The sequence below is a fragment of the Desmodus rotundus genome, chromosome 7 (genome assembly GCF_022682495.2).
Source record: "Desmodus rotundus isolate HL8 chromosome 7, HLdesRot8A.1, whole genome shotgun sequence".
Classification (NCBI taxonomy): Eukaryota; Metazoa; Chordata; class Mammalia; order Chiroptera; family Phyllostomidae; genus Desmodus; species Desmodus rotundus.
Window position 1 is genome coordinate 81,548,633 of NC_071393.1, and position 27,894 is coordinate 81,576,526.

A 27,894-nucleotide genomic window follows, 5' to 3' on the forward strand; every position below is an offset into this window, starting at 1 on the left:
ACATTCTCAGGAGAAGGAGTTACCACACTGGGAGCAAAAGAGGCAATAAAACGAAGATGCCTAATTGGCTACCAAAAATGGAGGTGGGTGTAAAGGTACAAGTCTCTCGATGAATGTGGAAATGCCTCCTTTGTGTCTAATTTTATTCTTCATACTTGTGTGCAGTCTCATGCTCTTGGTTTTATTTTCCTGCTCCTTAGTTTTCTCTCTCTTGGAGAAAGGAGATAGGCATCATACAGCTGTTATAATGTAGTAAAGTGAGAGATTTTGCCTGTTGACCATAACTTTAAGATCAATTAAATATTTTCTAATTGAAGTGTAATAGTTAAAATTTGTAAGTATTGACTGAAAGTAATGGCAGTGAGAATGCAAACAGTTTTCAAGTGTGAGCTAGTTTTGAGGGCTGGTTTGTGAGCTGCTGGTTCCTAGAGCCATGAATGGAAGTGGGAAGCAGAGTACACCCTCTGAAATGGGTGAAAAAGTGTTTTAAGTAACTCCAGGTTTTTCCTGATTTCATCAGGAACGGTTGAAGACTCCATGAAAGTTATTTTTCTTATTATAAAAGCAATGTAATCTCATTACAGAATACTTGGGAATTTAAAAATATGTTAAGAAATTAAATTAAATAAAAAATATTCCATAGTCTCAACAACCAAAGATTAGACCCGTTGCCACTTCGATCATTGTGATGAAAATAAAATCTTTGTACCTCTCACAGAGATCACCGTTCGAGGAAACTGCATTAGCGCATACGTTGATCCAATTAGCCAACTTTTATAGAATATCCACTTTGTGCCAGGCACTTTTTCAGGCATTTGGGATAGATTAGTGACTAAGATCGTGCTTGCTCTCATGGAGCTTACTTTTGATGAGGGAGACAGAGAATAAGTTAAGAGAGAACAGAAGGTGGTAAAGCCTTAAGGAAAAGCAAAGCAGGGTATGAGATGGGGGTGGCGGGAGGTGTCAGTGTGTTTTAGTGCGGTGAGGGACAGTCTACCTGCTACGGTGATTTTGAGCAGAGGTTCCAGACGGAGGGAATAGTCGGTGGGAAAATCCAGGGGCGGTGTGGGAGACTGATTCCTGGCTGGCCAACAATGGTAGCCACCATTTATTGTGCACTCACTATATAGTAGGCTTTTAAAATCCATGCAGCTCGGTGAAGTGGGTAATTATCATTAACTCCCATTTTGCAGAGGAGGAAACATGTACTTTAACCACTGTGTTACACTGTTAAGTGCTATGATAGAGCTGAGAGTTAGAGTATGTAATTCAATTATTGGGGGCCATGAAAATTTCCCAGAGGAATTACTGCTTGAGTTTAGTCTGAGTGAAAGAGCAATTAGCCACAGTGTTGAAGGTGAGGAGAATATAGAATTTTGGTCTCATCTCTTCTCCGGCTGTATTCCCATAACCTATAACAGGTCCTTGCCCGGTCAGCACTCAGTAAATAGTTGTTGAATGAATGCAGGTGGAACAGCATTTGCAAAGACACAGAGGCATAGAGAGCAGGAGATATTCAGAAAACTGAAATTAGTTTACTTTGACGGGAGCATGGACTATGTGATAAAAGCAGCAGGAGCTTATGGAAGAAGAAGTAAACAGAGGCCAGGTAATCCATTTTTATGAAAGGGCAATGGGGTACTTGTTTTGGCAGCACATATAGCTAAAAATTGATAAGCTATAGAGGAGATCATCTTGGAGCCTGGGAAACGATAAGATGGAATTGTATGAATGGTTTTTATATATTTTTTAACTCAATGAAACAAAATGTTTAAAGTTGTTTGAATATTCTTTGAGCTTCTGTGAGGATATTTTTGAATGCAAATGGGAGTTATTAAGGCTCTTGTTTGCAAGGGAAAACACCCACTCAAGGAATATGTTCTGGAATACACAGGTGGGTATATCAGCCTTGGCTGTGGAATAAACCCTTTCAAAATTTAGTGGCTTAAAACAACCACCATTTGGATGAGATTTAGCTTTTGCTTGTCTTGGCTGGGTTCATTCACACATCTGCTCTCAGCTGCTGGTCAGCTAGGCAGTGCTGCTCCTGGGTTGGCTACTTACAGCCGGGATGATGGGAAGACGGGGCCACATGTCTCTCATCAGACAGCAGGCCAACTCAGGCTTGTGCAAACGGAGGTCTCAGGCTTCCAAGAACAGCAAGAGGGCAAGCTCCAACGTACAAGTGCTTTTCAAGTCTCTTTTTGTGTCACATTTGCAACATATCCCATTGCCCAAAAGAAATCACGTCCCAGATTCAAGAAGTGGAGAAATGGTTCTCTTTTCATAGGAGGAGCTCCAAAGACACATTGCCGGGGAATGGAAGTTGGGAGGGGGCAACTTGTGGCCATTTGCAGTCTAAGATTGTGGATATAGCTGGGTTTAGGGAATGGACAGAAACCTGAATGGTGTTAGGTCTGCCCCTGTCACTTGCCTTGCTCTCTTGTTGTTATCTGTGTTGTTCTTTACCTTCAGACCAGCTTCTGCTTCTCTGGTCTCCATGGTAAAAAAACATGGCTGCTGACAGCTTCAAACATCATATAGAACAGATCCAGGTACTCCCCAGCTGACGCCCCATTGGGAAAATGTCCTTGGAGAAGGGAATCGACAAGGGGATCTGGTTAGTTTGTTAGTAAGGTACTCACCCCTGGATATGTGAGCTGTGCTGGGATGGGTGGGGTGGGTGTTTTGGAAGACGGGGGATCTGGTGTTTAGGAGCTATATTGCTATCATCTTGTGATAGTTGGGTAGGGGAGTGAGAAGGAGGGGCAGAGGGCAGTGCCTGTGGAAAATGGTAGAGGTGGGGAGGGGTGGCTAAAGCTCCATTACACTGGGTTTTATAAATAAGTAGTAGCTTCAGGGAACTTAAAAGTAGTGACTGGGACCTTGGAGAAAGAAGCGTATCAACTATTTTTACTTACAACATTTCTGACACCAAATGGGTGGTCTTTTTTTCTTTCACTCTGCAGACACCAGCTGGGTGTCCTTCCCTTTCCTCCCCTCCTCCCCTCTCCCCTCCCCTCCAATTCAAAACACTACCTGGATTTAGTGTTAGATCCCACAAGTTAAAAACTCAGGCCCACATGATTGCCCCTACTTCAGATGCCCGTTGCAAGTCCCAGAGTGTCATTTGTTCTTCTGACCAAGCAGCTATAAATTTGGGGGTTCTCACAACCCCCTGCTCAGGTTCAATAATTTGCTAGAATGACTCACAGAACTCAGGAAATCTCCTTACTTAAAATTACCAGTTTATTATTGACAATAAAACCACAGAGTATTCCAGAATGCTTTGAAGAGCTAAAACTTCAGTTGTAGAAATAAGCAATATATCTTCCCAAAATAACTGGAAGAAACGACTCAGGAAGTGAAGAGGGAAAGTGAGCATAATGACCTTCTGGGGCACAGGTGGTCAGTGCAGGGGCTGACGTTGCAGGCTGCTGTTTGGTCCAATGGCAGCGAGCCCATTAACCACCTTGCAAAGCAATCAAGGCTCATCCTCATTGGTATTTCTTGGAGAGGATCCTTGCTTTCTTCCCCTTCTCTCTTATTACCTCCCTTTAGACGGTGTTAGTGTCTATTGTTCCATGTGTTGGAACTGTGTAAAGTGGACATGTTTTGTAACAAATTACCTTACCTGCTGGGTGCGTATCCTGGTCTAGGTTAGTTTCTGTTTCATTAAAAATTGTTTACCCTTCCCTCGAAACCTTCTACCAATAATTTGCTAAACCATTGTGTGGCATTTCTATCTTTACATGCAGGAGAGTGTTTATGCAACATCCTTTCTGATGTTGCTTCTATTTTTACCTTAATCTTCTGTAGAACACAGTATTTATAACACTTATAATTTGGGGGAGTGTCAGAAATGACTATATGTAGATACTCAACAGGGAATTAAAATCTGGAGAAAGAGACTGAAATCAGACACTTTTCCAAAGGACAAGTGTTCTCGGTCAGTTTTTCTTCCTTTTGTATTTGACTTGTCACTGACCCCTGAACACGAGAGTTCCACCTGACACCTGTCATGTCTCATTTTTTCTTTTACTTGTACCAAGTCCATATTTACTTTCTTTTGAAAAAACTCTACCAGAAATGTTTCTTCAATGAGGTAGTAAATTAGAAATAGAAAACCAAAGCAAAGCAGAGGAGAATGAAAACAAACCAATTGTTAATTATATAATGTATTTTTTTTGTTTAATTTTACTTACTGAGATTCTTAGAAGCCAAAGTAAAAAAGGAAACATAGTAAGTTAATATAGGTCTTATGATCAGAATAGAGAAATCATTCTAGTTCTGCCAGTGGGTTCTTTGCAGCACACAAAACATGATGATAATGACCTCTCCCGTAGCCTGAAAACAGGTGCAAAAGTGATGTTCATAAGACTATGTGTTACAATGACCTTCAGTAGATGCTCTTGATATAACATTTGAGCACAATTTAGTAAAATCAAATTATTTCTCTTGTAACAACTCTTTTAATACTTTCTACCATTTCCTGACCCTAAAGATTCTTCCCACTTCATGTCAAAGTCTTTGTGAATTGAATATTGTAAACATAGAAAGAACCTTTTTTCCCCCATGCAAATGTGTATAGCAAATTATGGATTTGGTTGATTTAGATCATGATTTATGATCATGATTTTAGATTATGTTTCATGGGAGTTATTTTTTTTCTCTTTGGTTTGGGTTCATTCCTGTACAATTGGAGTCATATTGGGAAAATTAGCAGGCATTAATTTTAACAATTATGGTTATGTTGGAGGAAAGTAGTAGTTAATTATTTAATGCCCCTCTCTTCTTTTCCTTATCCGTGAGAGTCCAGCTTTGTTAACAGTCAGATTTCCTATAGTTAGGACCTTGACAATGGGACAGGAGTGTGCCGCTCAAAACTCTGGATGAAGAACCCTCCCTGAGGGTTGGGAGTCACCCTCCGACCATGGGAGGGGACTCGCAGTTCCAGGACACTCTTGCCAAACCACAGGGATTGCAGGCCTGCCACCCATCCTCATTATTTATCATCATTATTTAATGTTTTAAAGAGTCAGAGCCAAAATAAATGGTCTGCAGCCAAGGGAGCCACACCAGCGTTTACCACAGGAGTAGGAGGCCATTTAGGTATTTCGTAGCAGTGACCTGGGTCATATTCACGTCTGATTCCGTTAACCTGTCCAGGCTTCTGCCTTCTGCTGTCTTCCCACAACTTTTTTTTTTTTTTTGCATTCTCTCCCCTTCCCCGCCATCCCAATAATAGTTACCTGGCTATGTGTTTGCTGTCCTTCCTTCCTTCCTCTCTTTTTCTTTGTTTCTTTCTCTTTGTTTATTTTGCCTCACATCTACAATTTATTTTTATTTTTTAAATTATATTTTATTGATTATGCTATTACAGTTGTCCTGATTTCCCCCCCTTTGTCCCCCTTCACCCACCACTCCCCACTCCCTCAGACAATCCTCACACCATTGTTTATGTCCATGGGCCATGTGTATAAGTTCTTTGCTCCATTTCCTACACTGTACTTTACATCTCCATGGCTATTCTGTAACTACCTGTTTATACTTCTCAACCCCCTCACCTCTTCACCTATTCCTCACACCCCCCTCCATCTGGCAACCCTCAAAACGTTCTCCATATCCATGATTCTTTCACTGTGTCTATTTCCTTCACCCATTTAGGGAAGTTTTCTTTCATTATTCTTTCAAATAGATTTCTAATTTCTTGCTCCTTCTTTTCTCCTTCTGGCACCCCTATGATGTGAATGTTGGGCCTCTTGAAGTTGTCCCAGAGGCTGCCTATACTATCCTCATTTTTTTAAATTCTTTTTAGTTCTTGTTGGTCTGCATGGTTGTTTTTTGCTCTCTTATTTCCAAATCATTGATTTGATTCTCTGCTTCATCTACTCTGTTATTTCCCTATAAATTGTTCTTTATATCAATTTGTGTATCCTTCATTTCTGACTGGATCTTTTTTATGCTGTTGAGGTCCTCACTAAGTTCCTTGATCATCCTTATAACCAGTGTTTTGCACTTTGCATCTGATAAATTGCTTTTCTCCATTTTGTTTAGCTCTTTTTCTGGAGTTTTGGAGTCTGAGTAGGTGAATCCATGTGTGGGTTCTTTAAGGGGAACTGTTTGGGGCTACAGCAATTTCTGACATGCACTCACTCCCCACTGGTTTTTGTAGCCAGAAGTCGTGGGGACTTATCTTCCTGGCATTGGAACCCTGGGCTGGGGGGCCTAGTATGGGGCTATGACTCCTCACTCCCAAGATATGCCTTCCAAATTTTTATGTGGAAGGCATATTTTTATTTGGAAGGCACACATGGATGTGGGACCAGCCTGTTCTGGTCTGTGCCCCTCCTACCAGTCTGGATGGATGTGGTTTCTTTGATTCTGTAGTTGTCAGGCTTCCATTCAACTTGATTTCTGATGGTTCTGAGTGATGGTTGTTCTATATTTTAGTTGTAATTTTGATGTGGTTGCACATAGAGGTGAGCCATGTCTGCCTACACTTCCATCTCTCCCTCTCTTTCTCCCTCCCCTCCCCTCCCCTCCCCTCCCCTCCCCTCCCCTCCCCTCCCCTCCCCTCCCCTCCCCTCCCCTCCCCTCCCCTCCCCTCCCCTCCCTTCCCTTCCTTTCCCTTCCCTTCCTTGTTTGGAATTTTAAACAATGAAAGGGATTAAATTAAGTGCTAATGAAAGATAAAAGGATGCAAGGAAGACTTTTTAGGGCTCATGAATTTTGGGATCCTGTTCCACCCCCAAAACTCTGCTTCTCTTTGGTATAAAGAATAGTATTATGGTCAAAAGCATAGAGCCAAAACTGATTTCAAATCGTGCCTCTACCACTTACTAGCTGAGGAATTTGCTTGACCTCTCTATGCTTCAGTTTCTTTATTATAAAATGCATTTAGTAATTAAAAAAACTCCCTCGTGGATTTGAAATTTGATAGTACATGCAAAGTGCTTAGGACAGTGTTTGTTCAATGTGTTAGCAACTATTATTATTATTAGACTGCAGAAATCAATCAAAATGTCAGTCTTATATTGAGGTCACTCTAAGTTGGAGATATTTGGGATTTTATTTGGTGATGGATAATGGGGAAGCCCCCAAACTTCAAACCATCTATGAAGGTTTTTTTTTTAAACCTGGGGACAAAATAAAGTTGTGATGACTCAAATGTGTGCATGCTAGGACTGATGGTCAACTCCATTGTTTATTCTAACAGAAGGGATGTTTACTTTAGGAATGCAGATATCTTGCGCTGCTTACCAGGGGCAGTATCTAGGCCCAGCCCCTGATTCTGCAGGCAGGGGGACAAGGTAGACTGGACTTTGGAGCCAGACCTTTCTGGCTTTGACTCTTAGCTTAGGTGAGTTTATTGACCTTTTTGTGCCCCAATTTCCTTCTCTATGAAGTAGCAATTACAATTCTGACATTTCAGCCTTATTTGGAGACTAAATAAGATAGCACATATAAAATACCCTGCAGAGCATCTGGCCTTGGAAGACGTTTGGCATTTGTGAGCTTCCTTCCATTCTGATTCTTCCCTGTCTGCTTAGCTCATTAAGGAAACTCCAGCACAGGAAATCATTTAGAAGAGTGCTTTCAAATATAACGTGCATACACATTGCTGGGGTCGCTGGTTAAGCTGCAGATTCTGATTTAGCAGGTCTGAGTCTGCACTTAGGGTGATGCAGAGTGCACTGTGTTCTCTCCTCCCGTTACAGCTCATTATTACCTGTTAGATTCATGGTAGTATTTTAATATAGTCTTGCCACGCACATCTGTATGTCCAGGATCATTGTTTGGATAAATATCAAAGGTTGTATGTTATCATGTACCTAAGAAGTTTCCTCCTCCTCATCCACAGCAGGCAGCGGTCGAGCAGAAACGGATCAGAGATATTTTCTCAGGATCCCTATACCCGGACTCCCACACTGTTTCCCAAAAAATACTGTGTTCCTGCCTTGTGGAAGGCCTCCTCTCAGAATCCGGGTCCCCCTGTGACTCAGACTGTAGGTCAGCTAGGTTAGGACCGTGGTCTTTTCTCCTCTCTTTAGAGTTTGGAGGGAGCTGACCCAGAGACTGTGCTTCTGACCTCACTCAGCAACTCATTTTAGGCCCACGTGCACCAATTACTAGCCCTCTCCAGGTTCATTACATTGTGTTCTCTCCAGTGTGTACAGGTGGAGGAGACCACTGTTGCTCGTTGTTTTTTCATAATGCACACTTGTGAGTGCTTAATGTGTACTCTTTGATGATTCTAGATTTTAGGAGAGTTTTTTTTACATTTGTTTTTGAGAGTCCTCTTCACTGTAGTTTCTTTGTAGTTTATGATTTTTTTTTGATATTTGAAATTACTTTTTCTGTCCTCCATTACTTACTGGAACTTTTTGGCCAGAGCCATCAGGGTCGGTTGCATGTGCTGTGCTCATTTTGGGAACTGGCTGTCATTCTCCTCAGGCAATTTTTCTTGGAGTAACAGGAGCCAAATTATTAATCTCTGAGTTACAGCTGTTTGTGTTAGAGATGTGAAGAAATAATAGCCTCCTTCTTCCTTTTTTAATTAAAGCAAGTGTACTTTTTTTCTTTTTTGACTTTAGAATACCACAAACTGTCTATGAGTTAGAGCTTGGTCATCATGTTACCAGACAAAGCAAGTCTAAATCCAGTCTCTTTTAGGCTTAACCTAGTGTTATGCTATTTCATGAAGAGTTTCTCTTACCTGCCTGGGCTCAACCTAATAGGTTTGTCAGTTTGGGGAAGAACTTGAAAATAGTCCCAGGTAAGAACCCAGGCATTAAAAAAGTTAGGGTGGAGAAGGACTGCAGGGAGAGAAATGTTTGCGTTAACAAAAATTCAGGGGAGCCATTAGCGTTTTCACCTTATCTGGCCGTATCAGTCAGGCTTGCGATAGAAAATAAATGACATGCTCAATAATAAAGGATAATTTATTGCATAGGGGCTATTTACAAGAGTGTAGTATAGAGAAAAACCAGGACTAGTTATATCTGAGTTGTTCTTGGGCCTTAAAGTGACCTTGGTAGGCAGGGAACCTGACCTCACTGCCCCTCCCAGCCCCGTTCCCCACTCCCTGCCAGAGTTCTCCCTGGGAGGAATCCAGTGGGAAGCGGAGTGCAAGGAGCCTCTCCATAGAGCTTATGCTGGGCTGCCTCCTGAGGCAGCAGGATGGAAGTGGGTGGATAGCAGATCTAGAGGCGCAAATTATACACCACTTTTACACTTTCTTTTGGAAGACTGGTTCACCTGAAGACTATCAATACTGTGAACTCCTTGAGGGAAGACACTGGCCTGTCCAGTTGTCTGTAGGACATTATTTAAATGGTCGTTGAATGAATGAATGCGGCTGTTCATTTCCTTCCTTTCTCTTGACTTGCATTTAGGGTGGCCAGCAATAGCTGGGTGATGCTGTCTTGGTTAGGGTATGTGTTCTGAATAGCAATAGGTTAACCTTTCCTAGCTAGGTAATTAGTCTACTTTTAACAATATCATTAGTACATTTGCTAAACAAAGATGGAGTTACTGTACTAATATCCTGAGTCATTTTGTATTACTATTGTTTTTTATAAATGTCCATGTTCAACTAGGAGAACATTCATGAATCTTTAGCCCTTCTTAGTGACTATTAAATCTAACCCTGTAATTTCTGCTCTTACTAGAGCCCCACTGGCCAGCAGATGGGTAAGCTGTTTAATTTGGGAGTCCACTTGCCTTTTGGTTCTTTCCCAGCCTGATCAGGAGAAGAACCAGCACAGAGGACTAAATTAGCCTCATTATCTTCAGGAGCTTAATTTTATTTATTTATTTATTTATCATTGTTTTTTCCCCATTACCATTTGGTTCCCCCTTATACCTCCTCTCCCTGGCAATCACCACGCTGTTGTCCATACCCATGAGTCCTTTTTCTTTTTGGCTTAATCCCTCCTTTAAAAGAACGTCTATGTATAATGCCAGGTTTCTCCTAACTGTCCAGAGGGCACAAGTCAAAATAAGAAATGAGTTTATTGGCTACAAACTTTTGAAAAGTTTCTCATGCTGTCAAATTATCTTTGCCAATGGTTCTGAGACATTAGTATTTTGCAGGGAGGAATAGAGCTAAATGTCACAAGTGAGTTAGTTTGGTGGTTCTTGAAGCAGAATAAAATACATCGACGGGGAAAGGACCAAGTCCGTTCTTGGTTAGAGCTTCATTGTTCTTGCTTGAGGGTTGCCACGTTGCACGTATGTGTGGTGGGAGACAGGAAAAGTAGGTGGGTCTCAGAATCCCTTTGGTATCAGGGAAAAGATAGTATCTTTTGCTAAATAGAATTGGGTCCTGGAATTTGATTTGGTCTGTCCTTGAAGTTAACTTCTGATAGGCTTCTTTCCACATTTTGTTAATGTATTTTTTTTTATTGTTATTCAATTACAGTTGTCTGCATTTTCTCCCCACCTCCCCACCTCACCCCAGGCAAACCCACCTCCCTCTCCTGCCTCCACCCTCCCCCTTGGTTTTGTCCTTGTGTCCTTTATAGTAGTTCCTGAAAACACCTCTCCCCACTATCCCCTCCCCACTCCCCTCTGGCTAATGTTAGATTGTTCTTAACTTCAATGTCTCTGGTTATATTTTGTTTGCTTTTTTCTTTTATTGATTATGTTCCAGTTAAAGCTGAGATCATATGGTATTTGTCCCTCACCGCCTGGCTTGTTAATGTAGTTTTTGACAGCTCCTTCTTATTTTCATGAACTCTTTTGATATTTTTCATAATTTAAGTTTGTGTGGAGTGTTGATTTAACATCCATGCAAATCACTCTGCCCGATTTAATACTTGGAGGACATTTTATGGTTCTATTTCTAGTGTCCCTAGTGACAGAAAAGACATGGCAGGCTCAGATGTCTCCCTCAGATCATCCAGAATGACAGGCATTCTCTGCCCCCATTTTTTTTCTCCTGCTGTTAAGATTCCTCCATCAATGGTTCACTGAGTTCAGGTCATGCCATCTTTGGCTAAGGCTATGGGCCCATATCTGATTTTTGCTTATTGTCAGAAGCATGCAAGTGTTTCCTTCAACAGGATTCGACATTAAACAACAACAACAACAACAACAAACTTTTGTTTGCAGTTTCTTCTCATCTCGTAACCACCTAGGATTTTACCTTTCTGCTTTTAATATGGGCGCAAAGGGCTAGGGCCACTTGGGAAGCCAGTCTGTGGGCCTACAATGGAAGTTTACAGTACAAGGATGTTTTGTTTGGCAGGCAGGGAACCCCTACCCCTGCCCCATTTAGCCTGAAGTGCTTTCAATGGGACATGCACTCTCCAGATTGCCTCCGGGCCCATTACTTCTTATTGTTGATTTGGTTCCCCAAAGGGCATCAGAATCTTTTAAGTTCTCTTTCCTTGAACACTTAAAAAAAATGGTCCTGCTTGTTAGGGTGATCATTTCATAAGTTACATAAACGTCTAATCACTATGTTGTACACCTGAACCTAATATAATATCAAGTGTAATTGAAAAATTAAAAAAAATAAAAATACATAATTTGACCCATTCAAAAATAAAATAAAAGTAAAAATAAAAATGGTCCTATATTCTAGAGTAATTAAACCTGTCTTTATATTTGGTTGGAGACTTAGGTATTCACTTGTATAAATCAAATAATTCCTTGTTTATTATGTAAAAATAATAAAATTCACAATTGTATAGTGCTTTAGGGTTTATGAAGTATTTAATCCATTGGATGGTCGCAGTAATCCTGTGGGTAGAGAGAGGGGTATTTCTCTCCACATTGTGGATAAGAGGTAATGTCGCATGGTGATTCACACTGTGGTCTCTGGAGTCAGACAGTTGGAATTTGAGCTTTAGTAGTTACTAGCCTAGTCTCAGCTTACAAGCTCACTCAGTTTTCTCATCTGTATGTGAGGTGGCCACTATCTTATAGGGTCATTATGAGAAGTATATAATTCATACCAGACAACTAGAGCAGTACCTGGTTCATAGTTAGTGCTCAGAAAATCTTACCTGATAAAACTATAATATTATTAATAATATATGAAGAAATCGAAACTTGAAAAAATTAAGTAATATATCTAAGGTAACACAGTTAATTGGCAGGAGAGTTGGGACTTTAACCAAGATATGGAATCTTCTGGTACTGGTTTCTTTCCTCTGTATTTATTACTGAATTCTTCATGCATTCTGGGGGTGGGGGACTGGAAAATTGAGTCATCCATTTTTTTCTTGTTTCGACATACTACTTATCATTTTCTTTGTGTTTCTTCACACCTAGAACTGTTGGGTATTATCTGTCCAGTCATGGGCTCTATCGGTTAGAATTCACTGTGAGAGGTAAGCAGCAGGGTATGGGGATGCCCACAGCCCTTGCAGGTGGTGGACTCTCCTTGACACAGAGACACTGATGACTTCTGGGGTCCCTTTGAATTCCATCTACATAGATAGTCTGGAAAAATTAACATCCTGTTTCTATTAAAGTATACAGTTGTTGCTACACATCAAGAGATTTAAGAAAATAATAAGCTCTATTCTGATCCATTGGTCTATGTGTCTGTTCTTATGCCAGTACCAGCCTGTTTGGATTACAGTGGCCTTGTAGTATAGTGTGATGTCAGGTATTGTGATCCCTCCTACTTTGTTTTTATTTCTCAAAATTGCTGCAGCTATTCAAGGTCATTTATGGTTTCATAAAATTTTTGAAATGTTCTATATCTGTGAAATATTTCATTGGTATTTTAATAGGGATTGCATTGAATCTATAAATTGTTTTGGGTAGTATGGACATTTTGATGATGTTAATTCTTCCAATCCATGAACATGGTATATGCTTCCATTTATTTGTGTCTTCCTTAATTTCTTTCTTCAGTGTTGTGTAGTTTTCTGAGTACAGGTGTTTTACCTCCTTGGTTAGGTTTATTCCTAGGTACTTTATTTTTCTTGTTGCTATGCAAATTGGATATTTTTCCTGCTTTCTGTTTTTGATGTTTTGTTGTTGGTGTACAAAAATGCCTTTGATTTCTGAATATTGACTTTGTATCCTGCTGTTTTGCCAAATTCATTTATTAGGTTGAGTAGTTTTTTGGTAGAGTCCATAGGGTTTTCTATGTACACTATCATGTCATCTGCATACAGTGACAGTTTTACTTCGTCCTTTCCAATTTGGATGCTTTTTATTTCCTTTTCTTGTTGGATCATTGTGACTAGGATTTTCAATACTATGTTAAATAGAAGTGGTAAAATACAGAGTCCAGAAATAAACTCAAGTCTTTACGGTCAATTAACATTCGACAAAGGGGACAGAAGCATAAAATAGAGTAAAAATAGCCTCTCCAACAAATGGTGTTGGGATATTTGGACAAGCTACATGCAAAAAAAATGAAACTTGACCACCAACTTACACCATACAAAAAAAAAAACCTCAAGGTGGGTAAAAGACTTAAATGTAAGTCACGTTTAAAAGTCATAGAGGAGAACATAGGCAGGAAAATCTCAGATATTCTATGCAGGAATATTTTCACTTATATGTCCCCTAGAGCAAGGGACATGAAAGAATAAACAAGTGCGACTTCATCAAAATAAAAAGCTTCTGCATGGTTACAGAAAACATCAGCAAAATGAAAAGGGAACCAACCATATGGAGAATAAATTTGCCAATGATACCTTGGACAAGGGTTTCATCTCCAAAGTATATAAAGAACTCACACGACTCCACTCCAGGAAGACAGACAACCCTATTAAAAATGGGCAGAGGACCTAACAGATAATTCTCCAAGGAGGACATACAGAGGGCCCATAGACATATGAAAGGATGCTCAGCATCACTAGCCATCAGAGAGATGCAAATTAAAACCACAGTGAGATATTACTTCATACCTGTGAGAATGGCCATCATAACCAAATCTACATACAAGTGCTGGTGAAGTTGTGGAGAAAAAGAAACCTTAGTGCACTGTTGGTGAGAATGCAGACTGGCGCAGCCACTGTGGAAAACAGTAGGGAATTTTCTCAGAAAACTAAAAATGGAACTGCCTTTTGACCTGGCAATTTCACTGCTGGGATTATACCCTAAGAATCCTGAAATACCAATTCAAAAGAACCTATGCACCCCAATGTTCATAGCCACACAATTTACAATAGCCAAGTGCTGGAAGCAACCTAAGTTCTCATCAGTAAATGAGTGGATCAAAAAACTGTGGTACATTTACATGATGGAATACTACACAGCAGAAAGGAGCTCCTACCCTTAGAGACAGCGTGGATGGATCTGGAGAGCATTACACTAAGTGAAATAAGCCAGATGGTGAAAGACAAATACCATATGATCTCACCTATAAATGAAACCTAATCAAGAAAACAAACAAAGCGAAATATAACCAGAGACATTGAAATAAAGAACAAACTGACAGTAACTAGAGAAGAGGTGGAAGGGGATAACGGGAAAAAGGGGAAAGGGTCATCAAGGAACATGTTTAAAGGACACGTGGACAAAGCCAAAGGGGGGTAGGATTGAGTGTGGGAGGTGGGGGTGGATAGGGTGAGAGGGAGTGGTGGCGGGAAAATGGGGACAACTGTACTTGAACAACAATTTAAAAAACTGGTAGAAAAAAAACAATAAGCTTATATATTTCTTGATGCTTCAATATTTTTCCTCTTAAGAGGGAGAATACTTAAATTTTGGTGATCTCATTTGTCATTCATGCCCTTTTAAGGTAGTGGGAAAAAAAGTTGATGTTATCTCCATTTGTCCTGGGCGGGGCATGGGAGAGAAGTAATTGAAGTCCAGTGTGAAAAGAACACAGGCTTTGGAGTCACGCAGATGAGGTTCATTTGCTGGCTCCTCCATTTTCTGTTATGTGTTTCAAGACCTGTTTTCCTAATCTGTCTAACGAGGGTAAGCAGAGGGTTGTTTGGAGGCCTAAGGAGATCATGCTCACAAAGCGAGTAAGCTGCATGTAAATGTGGCTGTTCTTGTGGTTTTGGGTGGGGGGTGACTTTTCACACTGGCCCAGGGTCACAGGTAGGTGGGAACCCAGGTCTCGTCGTTCCTCACTGAGTGCTGCATGAACTTCTTCACCAGGGTTTGTCGTTCATTTACATTTTAAAATCCAAGTGCCTGTTTTGGACAGGTCACTGGTTCTGTGTTTGCAGGTGGCCATGTGCAATGCCCATTATGTCAGAATCCTAAATTTACCTTGTGTCACAAGGCAAAGTCAATGTTAGTGAGTCCACTTGACCAACAAGGAATATAATGCAGACCCTCTGCCAGGTGGTTTTAGGGGCAGATTTTCTCAGAAAGTGAAAGCAGTAGGTGTTCATTGAGTATTTACTCTGTGCTCAGCACTGTGTGAAGTAGGGGATACAAAAGAAACACTTAGTTTGTTTGTCTCTAGTAGGACTGACAGTGTTTTGGGGAAATGTGATGTCTTTGAAACCTGACATGATTAAAGAACAATAATAAACATTATGTGATTCAGTCGTGTTAGTTAAGTGGGCCCTGATCTGGGCACTGCATGGACTCTCATAGACTAGTGGATCAAGGACAAGTACACCCATGCTTAAAGCCTGGCTCTATAAATGAGTATAAAGTTCGTACAGGGAGTGCAGAGGAGAGGTTATGTGGCGTGTGTGGATTTGGGTGGTGGTGTGGGCTGCAGGGGAGGTGATGCTTGAATTGATCCTGATACTAATGGGGATTCTGGACAGAGGAGTACTGAGCGATGAGGACAGAAAACCGCACTTTAAAGGCAGTGAAAGATGAGAGAAACTGGCAGTGATGAAGAATAGCATTTGTTCTATAATCCTGATGGTCTGAACTTAGGGTTTACTGGGTTAGGGGTGGCAGAGCAGGCTGGAGAAGTGAGCAAGGGGTAAGTTATTAAAGACGTTGTGTGCCATGCTGAGAAGTCTGAGCGTCAAGGCACTGGCAGGGAATGGCTATATCAGCGTTTCAGAATGATCACTCTAGGAGGATCTTACAGTAAAACAGGTGAGAAATAGGGCCTGGATCAAGTCCTAGAAGAAAGAAAAAATGAATGAATGAATGAATAGTAGAGTGAGTAAATAGATGTACTCACTGTGTTGTAGGAGTTCAGGGAAAGGGGATGTTACAGTGGGAACAGTATTTGAGGGACACTCTGTGACGGGGAAGATGTGAGTGGCCAGCCCAATGACTTGCCTATAGAAGACAGCAATAAGCTGGGTATTGAATGGCAATAGGATTTGTATGAGAGAAAGACTTAATGAGTGAAATGGTAAAGGAGACAAATCTAATTGGAAAAGAGTGGTACATGTGTATACACTGGTTGTACAATTTTTGGAAGACTTTGAAATGCTAGGTTAAGGAGTTTGAACTTATTTAATTAATCGATAGGAAGCCATTGAAGATTCTTATACAAATATTTTGACATTTTCAATTTGGGTTAGAGGTGTGTTCATATTTTGGTCCTCTTTATCTTGGTAGTGAAGATGTGTCTGGTGAGATGACACTAGTTCTGATTCTTACATTTAATGGAAATGCCACAGAGACAGCATCACTTTGGACTGGGAAACAAAGTCAGAGGAGCCGTCTTTGACTGTGGGGACACTGTGGAATGTCCACTGTCAGGTTACAAGGGGAGCTGAGGCAGAAATGAATGAGTGCCCAGATGAGATTTTTGGTGATAGTCTAGAGAGGGATGGAGCAAAGAGAAAGGTGAGAGCACCGGCCTGCCCTGGGGAGTCTTTTAGGGGTAGTGAATACGTGGTGTGCATGGTCATTATCTCCTTCCATCCATAGTAGCCATCAATTGACCCTACTGAGCTCAATGGTAGTCTCGGAATTTTTGTTAACACAGCGCTCTAGGCAACTACTCTCAGTTGTTCACAGCTGGCAAACCTATCTGTCATGTCTGGAATAAGAAATGAATGAGAAATAGATTATGATTGTACTCACAGTACGAACCAATTTTACTTTTCCAGGTGGAACTTGCAGAAATCTGCGCCAGGAGTGAGCGTTATATTGGCACTGAAGGAGGAGGGATGGACCAGTCCATATCATTTCTTGCAGAAGAAGGAACTGTAGGTGGCATTGAGCTCTTTGGGAATGTCAGCTAGGGGAAGTTCACCCAGAGAGGAAGGCTATGAGATCCCTAGCGTGCTTGGTTTGGGGCAGGGTATTCTATTAAACTCTGTTGTAGGGTGGTATTTCTCAACTCCTTTGTAATTCACGGCTACCACCACTTCACCTCTTCTGTTTCATATTGATCTCTGCTCCCTTAAGCTTCCAGAATCGTACCTCAAGTCTGTTTTCCTCTGTGTGTAGGGTTTTTTTTCTTTCTAATTCATTGTTAGGATGAGATTTCTCAACTCCCTAGCTACTGAGACCTCTTTTCCTTCTCTTGTCCCAAATCACTTCATCTCACGGCATTTTCATGTTGGTTTTAAACCCAAATGTTACTTTTCTTACCACATATATTCACAACCCCTCTTTTTGCAATTTACTCTTTGGTATCATTTTTCTGCGTCAACATTTCTGGGGCTGCAGCGGTGAGGAAAAGAATGTCGACAGTAACCCAGGAATGAATTCCTTAGCTGGATACCACTTCCCCTTGGCTGTCACCTCCCCTAGGCAGAGCAGAGGTCTGGGTTGTTGGTCATAAACTGCCCATCGCCAAAGTGGAAGCAGACATTTCTTTAAAATCTTTTCTCAGTTTTTCATCAGATTCCTACAGGCTTGGCTATTTTCCCAGAATACCTGGATTTTTTCTTATTAACAGTATTTGTTGTTGATTCCCTTAAGCCAAAGGCATGAGGCATGAGTAAATTTGGTTTAATGCTAAGCAAATACCCTGGGTGTTTTAGATGAGACCTGACAAGCAGGCATAATGTTAACATCAGGCAAGAGTGCTGATGTTAATGTAAGTTAGATACTGAATCTGAACAAAGTCCCAAATTGTTAGGCTTGCAAAACACTTCACTATCTGGCCCCTGCTTTAGCCCTCCTACTTACCCTCTCACCACGCCTCACCCCTCAAACTCTAAGCAGCAGCTAACTTTCAATTCCCAAAGCTCTATTAACACCTCACGGTGTTTTTCCACCTCTACACTTGCCTATGCTCTTCCCTCTTCTTGACATCCTAATTTGGCAAAGAAACCATTTGCCTGCCCTGCTTTTGCTTATCCTTTAAGGCTTTGTGTACATTTCCCTTTTTTTCAAAGGAGCCTGCTCTAGGCTCTATCTGAGCAGGCGCTTCAGGTATGTGTCCATACAGCGCTCTACACTTTGCTGCCATGTAACACAGCCTGGACATGCACTTGTGTCCTTGGCTGCCCTTCCCACTAGACTGTAAGCTCTGTGAAGTCAGGGAGTGTCTGTCTTGTTCACTGTTGTATCTCTAATGCCTAGTGTGGTCATGGGAAGCTAGTAACTAATATTTGAAGGAATGAATGCGTTTTTAGGAAAAAATTTACTAAGATATATAAGTGCATAAATGGTTAACCATTTTCTGAATTACAATACATCATATCTTACGTGTTGTATTTCTTCCAATAGGCCAAGTTGATTGAATTCAGTCCTCTGAGGGCAACTGATGTGAGACTCCCAAGTGGAGCAGTGTTTGTGATTGCCAACAGTTGTGTGGAAATGAATAAGGCAGCGACCTCCCATTTCAACACCAGGGTGATGGAGTGTCGGCTGGCTGCAAAGGTAGGGACTTGGCAAACTAGTGAAACTTAAGTAAGCTTTCTTTTGTTCTTTTTCTCCTTGCTCCCTATTACTTCGTCTCTTTACCTAAAATTTAGGGAAACATTCTGACTGCAGCAACGTTCTAACTGGAGGTCTTTGGGTGAGCAATCCAATTCCAAACTCAGGAGATAAATAAGCCTATAGTAGTGCAACCTTTAGCTATTGAGAAGCTGTATGAACTTCACAGTTGCGTCTGTTAGGGTGGCACTGGGTCAAAGAGGACAGTTTATATATGTGAGACACAGGCCGTGGGTTAGGTCTATGGGTGGAAAGATAGTTGGAGGTGATTGATGGGAAGTGACCATAACTGGTCTTGTTTCCTCAACAAAAGTGACAGCAGCCTCACCCCGTGGTCCTCTTACATGTACCATTTTGTTCTGGGCCATCACTGGTTACTTTAAAAATATGGGCCTGGTGTAACCCTCCCTGCACCCAGAAGACTCCTATGTGTCTACTAGGGAAATACAAGCCAGAGAAAGTCTTGCCAGTTCTTTGTTCCACGGTTTAGAGGACCCTTGCCAGTCAAGCCTTAAGTCTGCTTAGGAAGTATGAAAAGCAGCATACAAAAGGTTACAGAACATAAGAACAGAGAGAGTAAAGAGTTAAAGTTATGGGGATAAAAATTCCCTTTGTAAATTACGTGAATGTCCAACCACTATGCTGTATACCCGAAACTAACAGAAGAATGTGAACTATAGTTGAAAAGCAAAAAAAGGAGAGAAAAGAAAAAAGAAATAGAAGATGGTTAGTATGTGATCAGGTGGTATGTAACCAGGTGCTCCAAAACATGACATAGAAATTAAATGTTATGGAAGATCCAGAAAAGCCCACGACATGACTAGAAGGTCGGAGAGAATTGAGGCTGGAAGCTGGGGGGTGGAATCTGGGTCAGGAGCTCCACTGTGCTTTCTCCCACTCATTCTTCAAAAAGCGGTTAGAATGATGGTTTAGAAATTTAAATCTGCTCAGATAATTTTCCTGCATAACACCTTTCAAAAGCTCCATTTCATTGGAATGAAGTAAAAAGTCCTCTTCTGCCCCTGGAGAGCCCTGCCAGACCCAAGGCCTGTGCTAGCACCCCCCTCTCTCCCCCGCTCCATTGCACTCTAGTCCTGATGCTCTCTCTCACCTCAGTGACTGTGCACATGCCCAGAACACTCTTCCTCCAGCCCTCTCTGAAGTCTCAGCCTGCATGTCTCTCAGGAAAGCCTTCCTTGACTTGCTTATTCCCAGACTAAGGTAGGGCCCCTTCTGTATTTCACATCCCAGTAATGGTACCGCAACAATTGTTTAATGTCTGCCTTTTCTTTCTGATTTGATTTTACCTGAGAGCCAAGACTGCGTCCATTTTATATTCCTAATCCCTGGCATTGTGCTTAGGCTGCAGTAGGCACAGGGTAAACATTTGTTGAATAAATGAATGACTACTCCCTGTGTACCTGCCCAGTTTCACACCTTTTTACAAGTGCACGCATGTTGTACGCCCAGCACTGGGCTAGCTACCCTGGAGATGTGTAGGGTGTAGTTCTCCCTTTTAGCTGACTTACTCCTTCACCCCTTGCTCTCACCCCTTGAGGTTGTGAGGTTGAGGAGAGTAGGGATATGAGGAACCGGAAAAAATAAGAGGGTTTTTTTTCCCTGGAAAATTTTGGGGTTAAACCTTTTTTAAAAAAAATCATTTTTTTTAGATTTGAAATTTGCTCATATAATTTCTAAAAATTGTGTAAAAGATGTTTTGAATATTAAGCTTGTGCAGTATTTAATGAATGTATATATGAGAAGAAGTAGCACAGTAAACTTTTCAATACCAAGCCTTCAGTGGCCTTTTCTTTTCCTTCAGGAGAAGCTTCCTCTTTCAGGAGATGGAAGAAATTAGTGTCTTATTTGTTTGAGGGCTTATTCATGTTGGCTAGTTATTTTGTGGCTGGTGAGTAAGTGTTGCCTTCCTGAGGAGACCTCAAACATACACAACATTGTTTTCAAAGTTTTATCACGAAATTAGGCATCCTGTAGGAGATCCGCACATGAGCTAGAACAAGGATGAAAGTGTAAAATGGCTTCATGTTGTGACTACTCTCTTCCAAAGGTTCAAGAAGAAAGTGAGGAATAAAATTTTGATGCTGAATCTCTGTAGTGAAAGTTGTCAGGATAGGGGGCATGTCTTTTGAGAGTTAACTATAAAAAGGGCATCTCTTTTGAAAGCAGTAGCTGAAAACCTTCATTCGCTGCAGAACCTCCTGTTCTCGAGGATGGCTGCCCAGTTTAACTGTACAACTCCGCATGTGTTTTAGAGGAACTTTGGTCAGCATAATTGGTGTCTGAATTGGGCTTTTTGCCTCATGCCCCTCACAATTGTTGTAGATAAAACACATTGTTTTAAATACTCTGAATTTTTCTCTTTTTAAAGATATGTAAGGAAAAAAAGTGAAAAACTATATTAAGGTGGAGAATGTTTTCTAAACCATGTTGCAGCAAGTCACTGAATCCAAGATTTCGTATAAAGGGGAAATAAAGATAAAATTGCTAACGTGGTCTACACACACAGATCTTGATGTTAAGATTATGTTTTTGCCTAGGAATACGGGCTAGAATTCTGCTAAGCATATATTCCTTACAACATGGTTCCATTTCCCCACTTGCAGTAATTTGTGAATGAGTATGATTTTTGTGTTGGAAAAGGTCTCATTAAGTCAGGAACTAAACCCCCATGTTAGAAAGGTAAAGAAGCTTGTTTAAGTCTGCACAGACTTTGTTTTCAGACAATATGATGAAGTGTCAGTGGAGAAATGACTTCTCAGGATAGTGTTGAAAATGAGACTGATTAGGTAAAGTTGCATATGCCAAAACTGTAATGAATAATATTTTTCTTCTTCTTTTTCCTCTCTAAACCTCTATTTTGAAAATAAGTACCTTTTATTCTAAGTACAGGGAAGTACACTAAATCAATAAAGATGGTTTTACTTCGTTTTGCCTTAATGTTGATAGTTTCTTCCATTCTTTTTAAAAAAATCTTATTTAAGTTGTTAGTATACACTATTATATTAGTTATATTAGTTTCAGGTGTAAAATATAGTGATTTGACATTTTTATACCTTCCAGTGGGATCACCCCACTAATTCTAGTAACCGTCTGTCACCGTGCAGACATCACAGAATTAATTGACCATATTCCCCTTCACTTTTTTTACTCATCTCCGTACCCCTCCCTTCTGGTAACCATCCCTTTGGTCTGTCTTCTATTCTATTCTATTTTTTTTTATCGTCACCCGAGGATACGCTTATTGACATTTTTTGGGGGGAGAGAGAGAGGAAGGGAGGGAGAGAGGGAGAGAAACATCATTGCTTCTTGCATGCACCCTGACTGACCACGAACTGAACCCACAGCCTAGGTATGTGCCCTGACTGGGAATCAAACCCGCAACCTTTTGGTTTATGGGACAACACTCCAACCTACTGAGCTATACTGGCCAGGGCTCTATCTTTTATTCTTAAATTTTCTTTCTCTCTTTCTCTCTCCTTCCCCCTCCTCTTTTTCCAGTGGGTTCCAAAAACTAATTGATGTAATTTCATTAAAAGTCAGTCTTGTAGAGCCATTTAGACTAAATAAAAGCAAACTCAACAAAGATTTATAATCATCACTTGCGTAAATGATACTTTTAAAAATTAATGTAATTTAATTTATTTTTTATTTAATCTTTATTGTATTTTCTCCATTACCATTTAGTCCCTTTATACCCTCCCTCCTCCAGCAATCACCACACTGTTGTCCATGTCCATGAGTCCTTTTCCCTTTTTGCTCAATCCCTCTACCCCCTAACCCTCCGCCACTAGCTGTCATCCTGCTCTCCATCTATGAGTCTGCCCATTTCCCTTGTTAGTTCAGTTTGTTCATTAGATTCCACATATGAATGAAATCATATGGTTGTATAAATGATACTTTTAAGTGAAGCACATTTTTATGTTCTTAAATTTACAAAGTGCCCAGACATCTTTGATGAACACAAAATTTTTCATATTTTACATGTATTCAGTGGCTTAAACTTTTCCAGAAATGTTTTATGTCTATAAAAGAGAATATCCTTTAATTATATTGAGGGATAAAATGTGTCATGCCAATAATAAATATGGGGAATCAAAAAGGGAAGCAAAATTTTAGCACTGCTTTCTGCATACCCTGAGCTCCTTGTGATGACATGTGAAGCCATGCAGAGAGTTTCATGTGGCCCTTTGACACTTCAAGGAAAATTTGCGCTGTGATTCCGTACAGAGCCTGTTTGGTCAGGGGCCACCACACATCCAGTTTTTTTAATCTCCTGCCACTTAGTGGTCAATATGGAACTTTTTCTCTGTCCAGCGATAGACTGTGAAGAAAAGTGGGCATAACATTCTCAGGGCTTTGGCAGTTTCCCTGAATTCGAGTGAGGAAAACCCAGATACCCCGGAATGTAGCCAGTTTCACTGGGACTGTCGATTCAGTTGAGTACACTCTGCCAGAACTCTAGCACGGAGTATTCCTAGCATGGTGAGTCCAAGCTGCAGGGCAGAGGATGCACAGACTGGGGGATAGGGTTGGGGTGCATAGTGGAACCAGGTGGTGGCAGGGCCTTCCCTGCTGTGCTGAGGATCACCCAGGCTTGGTCCTGCAAGCGGCTTGAGACACTAGTGTTGTTAGCAAGGTATTTTGGAAATATTAATCTGGCAGCAGGATCTTTTGCCTTGGATGAAGATAAGTGGGTCTTATAGTGTCAGTGAGGATGGGATAAAAAGGGAGGGATATGAGAGATGCTATGACTGGACCTACTAAAGGGTCAGTTTTCAGGCTTTCTGTGATTGGGTTTCTGTCTTCCTTTGGGCATAAACACCATTGTTTGGAGGAAATTTTCCTTGACTACCCTCCCTACTTCCATTGTGTTAAATCTCCTTTTACATGCTCTTACCACATCCTGTATTTTTCCATTGTATCAGCTTATCACATTTGGATTTACTTCTTCACTGTGTAATTATTAAACATCTGCCTCGTGGTAGTCTGAGCTCCATGAGGTCAGGAGCCCCGAGTGCCTTATTCACTGCTATCCGCTGAGGGCCTGGGAAGTACTAGATGCTCAGTAACGCTCATTGCACGCGGATGAAGGCACAGTGTTGAGTCCATAGGGCTGCAGTTTTCCGCTCAAATGGTGGATGGAAAGCACTGCCACTGACGGGTTTGGAGAAGATAGCAAGGAAGGTGACTGGAAAGTGGGAGGTGATGAAATTTCCTCATGGAATTTTCTTATAAGAGATTAGGTATTTGAGCTTGGCTTATATCCCTGGGCTAGGGCTAGAGCCTTCAGATATATTTGTTTTGAGGTAACAGTTGAAACCAAGAGCTTAGTTCAGATTGCTGAGAGAAGGAGTGTGGCAAGAGAAGATCAAAAGGCCAGGGGCTGACCTTGGGAGAAGGCTTCAGTTGAATAATGAGGGGAGAGAAGTGATTCATGGATGAATTTTGTATAAGGTCCAGAGAAGTGAGAGGGAAACCAGGAAAATTCATTGCTACAGAAGCCAATGAAACGGGGAACATGAAGAAGATAGATAATGAAGAGTGCCAGAGCCACTGATTCCTTAAGGAATAACAGGACTGGGAAAAATCCAGTGGCTTTGGAAATGGTTTTGGAGATAAGGGAGGGCCTCCAGGAGGCCGTACTCGATAGTTCGAGGGGCTACCGAGGGCCTGGAAGCGGTGCTGCTGGGCCTCTGGGCCTAGTTGTTGGACAGTGGAGGGGGAGGAATGAAGAGTAGTAGCTTCAGGAATAAGACATTTTAAGACAGGAAGCATCTGTATATCTTTGAAGACACAGGAAGAAGTGTCAGGTGGGAGAGGACCAGCTAGAGAGGCCGCGCAATGTGGAGAGGGAAGGAAACCTGACCCTCACGGAGTGCCTCTTTCTGGGCTGGAAACGGTGCTCGATGTCTCTATTATCTTACATAATCTTCACAATAGCTTGTGAAGTAGCTATTAAGTATCCCACTTTACCTGGGAATTTCCTGCCAAGGTAGGTTGTGCCTTATTTTAAGTAAGTGCAGGAGTCCACATCTCTCTTTGCCCTCTTCTTTCCATCGTGTCTCTTAGGAGTTAGGCGTCCATAGCTTGCTGCTTGGGGATGCCATGGGTGGCCCACACTGAGGATGCGGTGAGGGTGAGGACATCCATTGTGCCCAGCTCTGTAGATTTCTTCTGTGGCCTGCAAACCAATATAGAGAACATGAACAGTAGTTGGAAGGAGGTGAGGGGGAGATGAACAAAACAGAGAAGTGTGCACAATAAAACAGCTGTGTATGATCCCATTTACTTCAAACTACACGTTTGTAGGCATGCATACAGTATGCGTGAGGAAATGTGTGATAGGATGGCTGTCAAAATGCCAGTTGGCAGTTATCATTGGTGATTACAGATGATTTATTTTACTTTAATTTTTTTTGTACTTGGAACTGTATGTTTTTTGCAGTTTTAGAAAAATGGTGTGCGAATTGTATAATCAGAAACAACAACACAGCTGCTTTTATTGTGTGGGAAAACCTTGAAAGAATTGTTTTTAGAGGTAACGCAGAAAGGGATTAGAAATTTTACCCTTTGCTGACCTGGTGAGGAGCCAACTTGGTACTTTGCCCATTGGTTTGTTAATAGCGCCACATGAAATGAGAAAGTCGAGGAGAGGTGGATCTGACAGACAGGCCCTGTCTTAGCATTCTCCTTCCTACCCTACTCTCTTACTGGAAGTCCTGGTGACACTCAGACTGAGGGCTTTTTCTACCTGCAGCAGAGTGCCTAGTTTGCACCTCGGTCAACCTGGAAGTGCTAGTGAGCTGATTCCCTTTGGAAGCAGCCCTTCGTCACTGACAGATGAGAATTAGTGGGTAAATGGCCCAGCTTTCGTGCCCATGGGTAGATGATGTCTGAGGCTTACATATACTGGTCCTAGAGGATCCAGCAGGACTCACCATGTCAGTGCATCTTATATTGGCTTCTCTTTCAGTCTCATTCCTCCCTCTGCCAGTGTTTCTGGGTATCACTGACCCTTTAAATTCTTGTCTTAGGCTCTTCTTCCAAGGGGAACCAACTTAGGACGGGGCCCTAGTGCTATTTATCTGCCTCTTTTCATGACGGTGGACAAAGCACTCGTTTCCTGCTTTCTTGTCCGCAGAGCACGGAACGGGCTCAGGGACCTCCTGGAAGTGGTATCTCATATGAACACTAATGTTTGCTGTGGTGAAAAGAAAATGGTGAATGTTGACAAAGAACTACTTTCTTTGATTTTTCCCACCCTGCTGTTAAAGTGAGGAACTTGTGATGAAATGACCCATATCCCTGATTCATAGCCCTGCTTCACCAATGTGAAGTGGGCCAGCCACCAGGGCTCTAAGTGGCAAATTCCTGCATGAAGTTCTGTCTTTGAGCAAGTGATCTTACCCACCCCCTTCCCTCATATGCAAGTCATCCTTCTGTTTCTTGAGCCAAATTTCAAAGGGCTTAAGCGGCTTTTCTACATGCTCAGTGGCTCAGGGCTGTGCAGCTGTCGTTGAGGGCATATGGTAGATGTCATTCTTATTGAAATACACACCAAATTGGCTGTGTGGATCCTCCAGCTGAGGGCTGAGCGAATCCAACAGCAAACCAGGATATTACTGGAATGAATGTGAACCTTGTATGTTAGGGCCGCTGCCTGTGCTAGAAAGGCACACAGGGAGGCTGCCTTTGACAACCTTGTAGGCCCCAGGCATCCCTTGCAGACTTTCTCCCTGCACATCCATGGACCAATTTCCTGGGATGTAGCACCCGAGGCAGTGTGACTTGTTCAAGGTGGTGGCCCGGTGTGGGAATGTAGAGATCCTTGCTGACTGAAAGGTCCTTAGGATGAGCTCATTCTCATTACTTGGGAGCCATTCTTTGATGTTTTCTTCTTTTTCTCCTTCTTCTCCTTCTCCTTGTCCTTCTTCTTCTTTGAAGGAACCCATTTATCAAAGTGTTTTTTAAATCACTGGAATGTTTACTCCAACACCAACCTTAGTTTTATTCTTCGAAACCATTTCTACGACTGAGCGGGGATTCAGCTAATAGGAGTAGCAGGGCATAGACAGCACCCAGACCTCACCGGGAGTGCGGCCTTGGGGAAGCGGGTTACAGGGCCTGGGTCCACCGTCCAACTTTGTTTCTTTGGGCAAGTCACTTACTCTCATCTCTTAAGTAGGGTAATAGCACCTACCTCACAGAGCTGCCAAAGATGAAAAGATAAAAAAGCACATTTTGAATCATGTAGCACCATACAAGCTTCATTGCTTATCTTAGTTGGATTCGGGTCTGTATTTCGAGAAAGCATCATTCTCGGAGGTCACTGACGTCACCTCTTTATCTGTATAAAATAAATACATAATATGTTTTTCTCTTGCATTATGTATGCCTTTATAAGTTTTCTGAAATTTTATTTTTGGAATATAGACCATGAATGAATAAATTAAGTGAATGAATGAATAGGTCAGTATGTGGAGGTATCAAATCTAACACTGTTGATAAACACTAACGAAATGTGCTAAGCAAACAAGGTCAGAAGAAAGGTTTGCGTTTGTGTTTTTGTTTTAAAAATGGCACCAGGTTCTGTGAAATCACTGAACAGGAAAATGTAATCCTCTTGTCTCTTTTCCAAGTTCTGCCTGAAATCATTAACTCCTTTCAAATGTATGAGCAAGAGGTTGAAAAAGAAGATTAATGAATATAAGAACTGATGTTATTAACATTTGTCAGAAGTGAGTAGCCCTAAGCAGAGTACAATGGTCTTTTGGTAAACTCTGCTTCCTGCTGGAAAGAAAGAAAATCAAATCATCAACATAATAGGCGAGTAAATCAGATGCACATTGCCTTGAAGACTGATTTCCCCTTCTTCAGCTTGCTTCTTTTTGCTGTTTGTGCTGTCTGCACCTGCTGTCTCCACACCCAGGGACTGAATTTTACAGACCTCTGGAAGAGAGAGATCTTCACTGTTTTGATTGTTTCCAACCTGCTCTGAAAGGCTCAGTTAGTGGTTAGTGGATTGAGGGGAACAGATTCTGGACAGGGGTTCTGGTGAGTGGAACTGGTCACAAAGGTTTGGTTTGTACTCAACCGCCTTCAGCGGATGGAGGGGGGGCCTCA

At 41.5% G+C, this 27,894-nt stretch overlaps 1 protein-coding gene across 4 annotated transcripts in view; it reads left to right on the forward strand.

Moving 5' to 3' along the window:
• The window catches only part of GALK2 (galactokinase 2), a 139,411-nt gene that overhangs the window by 65,135 nt on the left and 46,382 nt on the right, over positions 1-27,894 (forward strand). For all 4 annotated transcript variants that reach the window (XM_024568177.4, XM_045201441.2, XM_024568174.4 and 1 more), the window contains exons 6-7: positions 16,968-17,066; positions 18,541-18,693. In XM_024568177.4, coding sequence (XP_024423945.3) covers positions 16,968-17,066; positions 18,541-18,693 — 252 coding nt within the window. The remainder of the gene's footprint in view (positions 1-16,967; positions 17,067-18,540; positions 18,694-27,894) is intronic.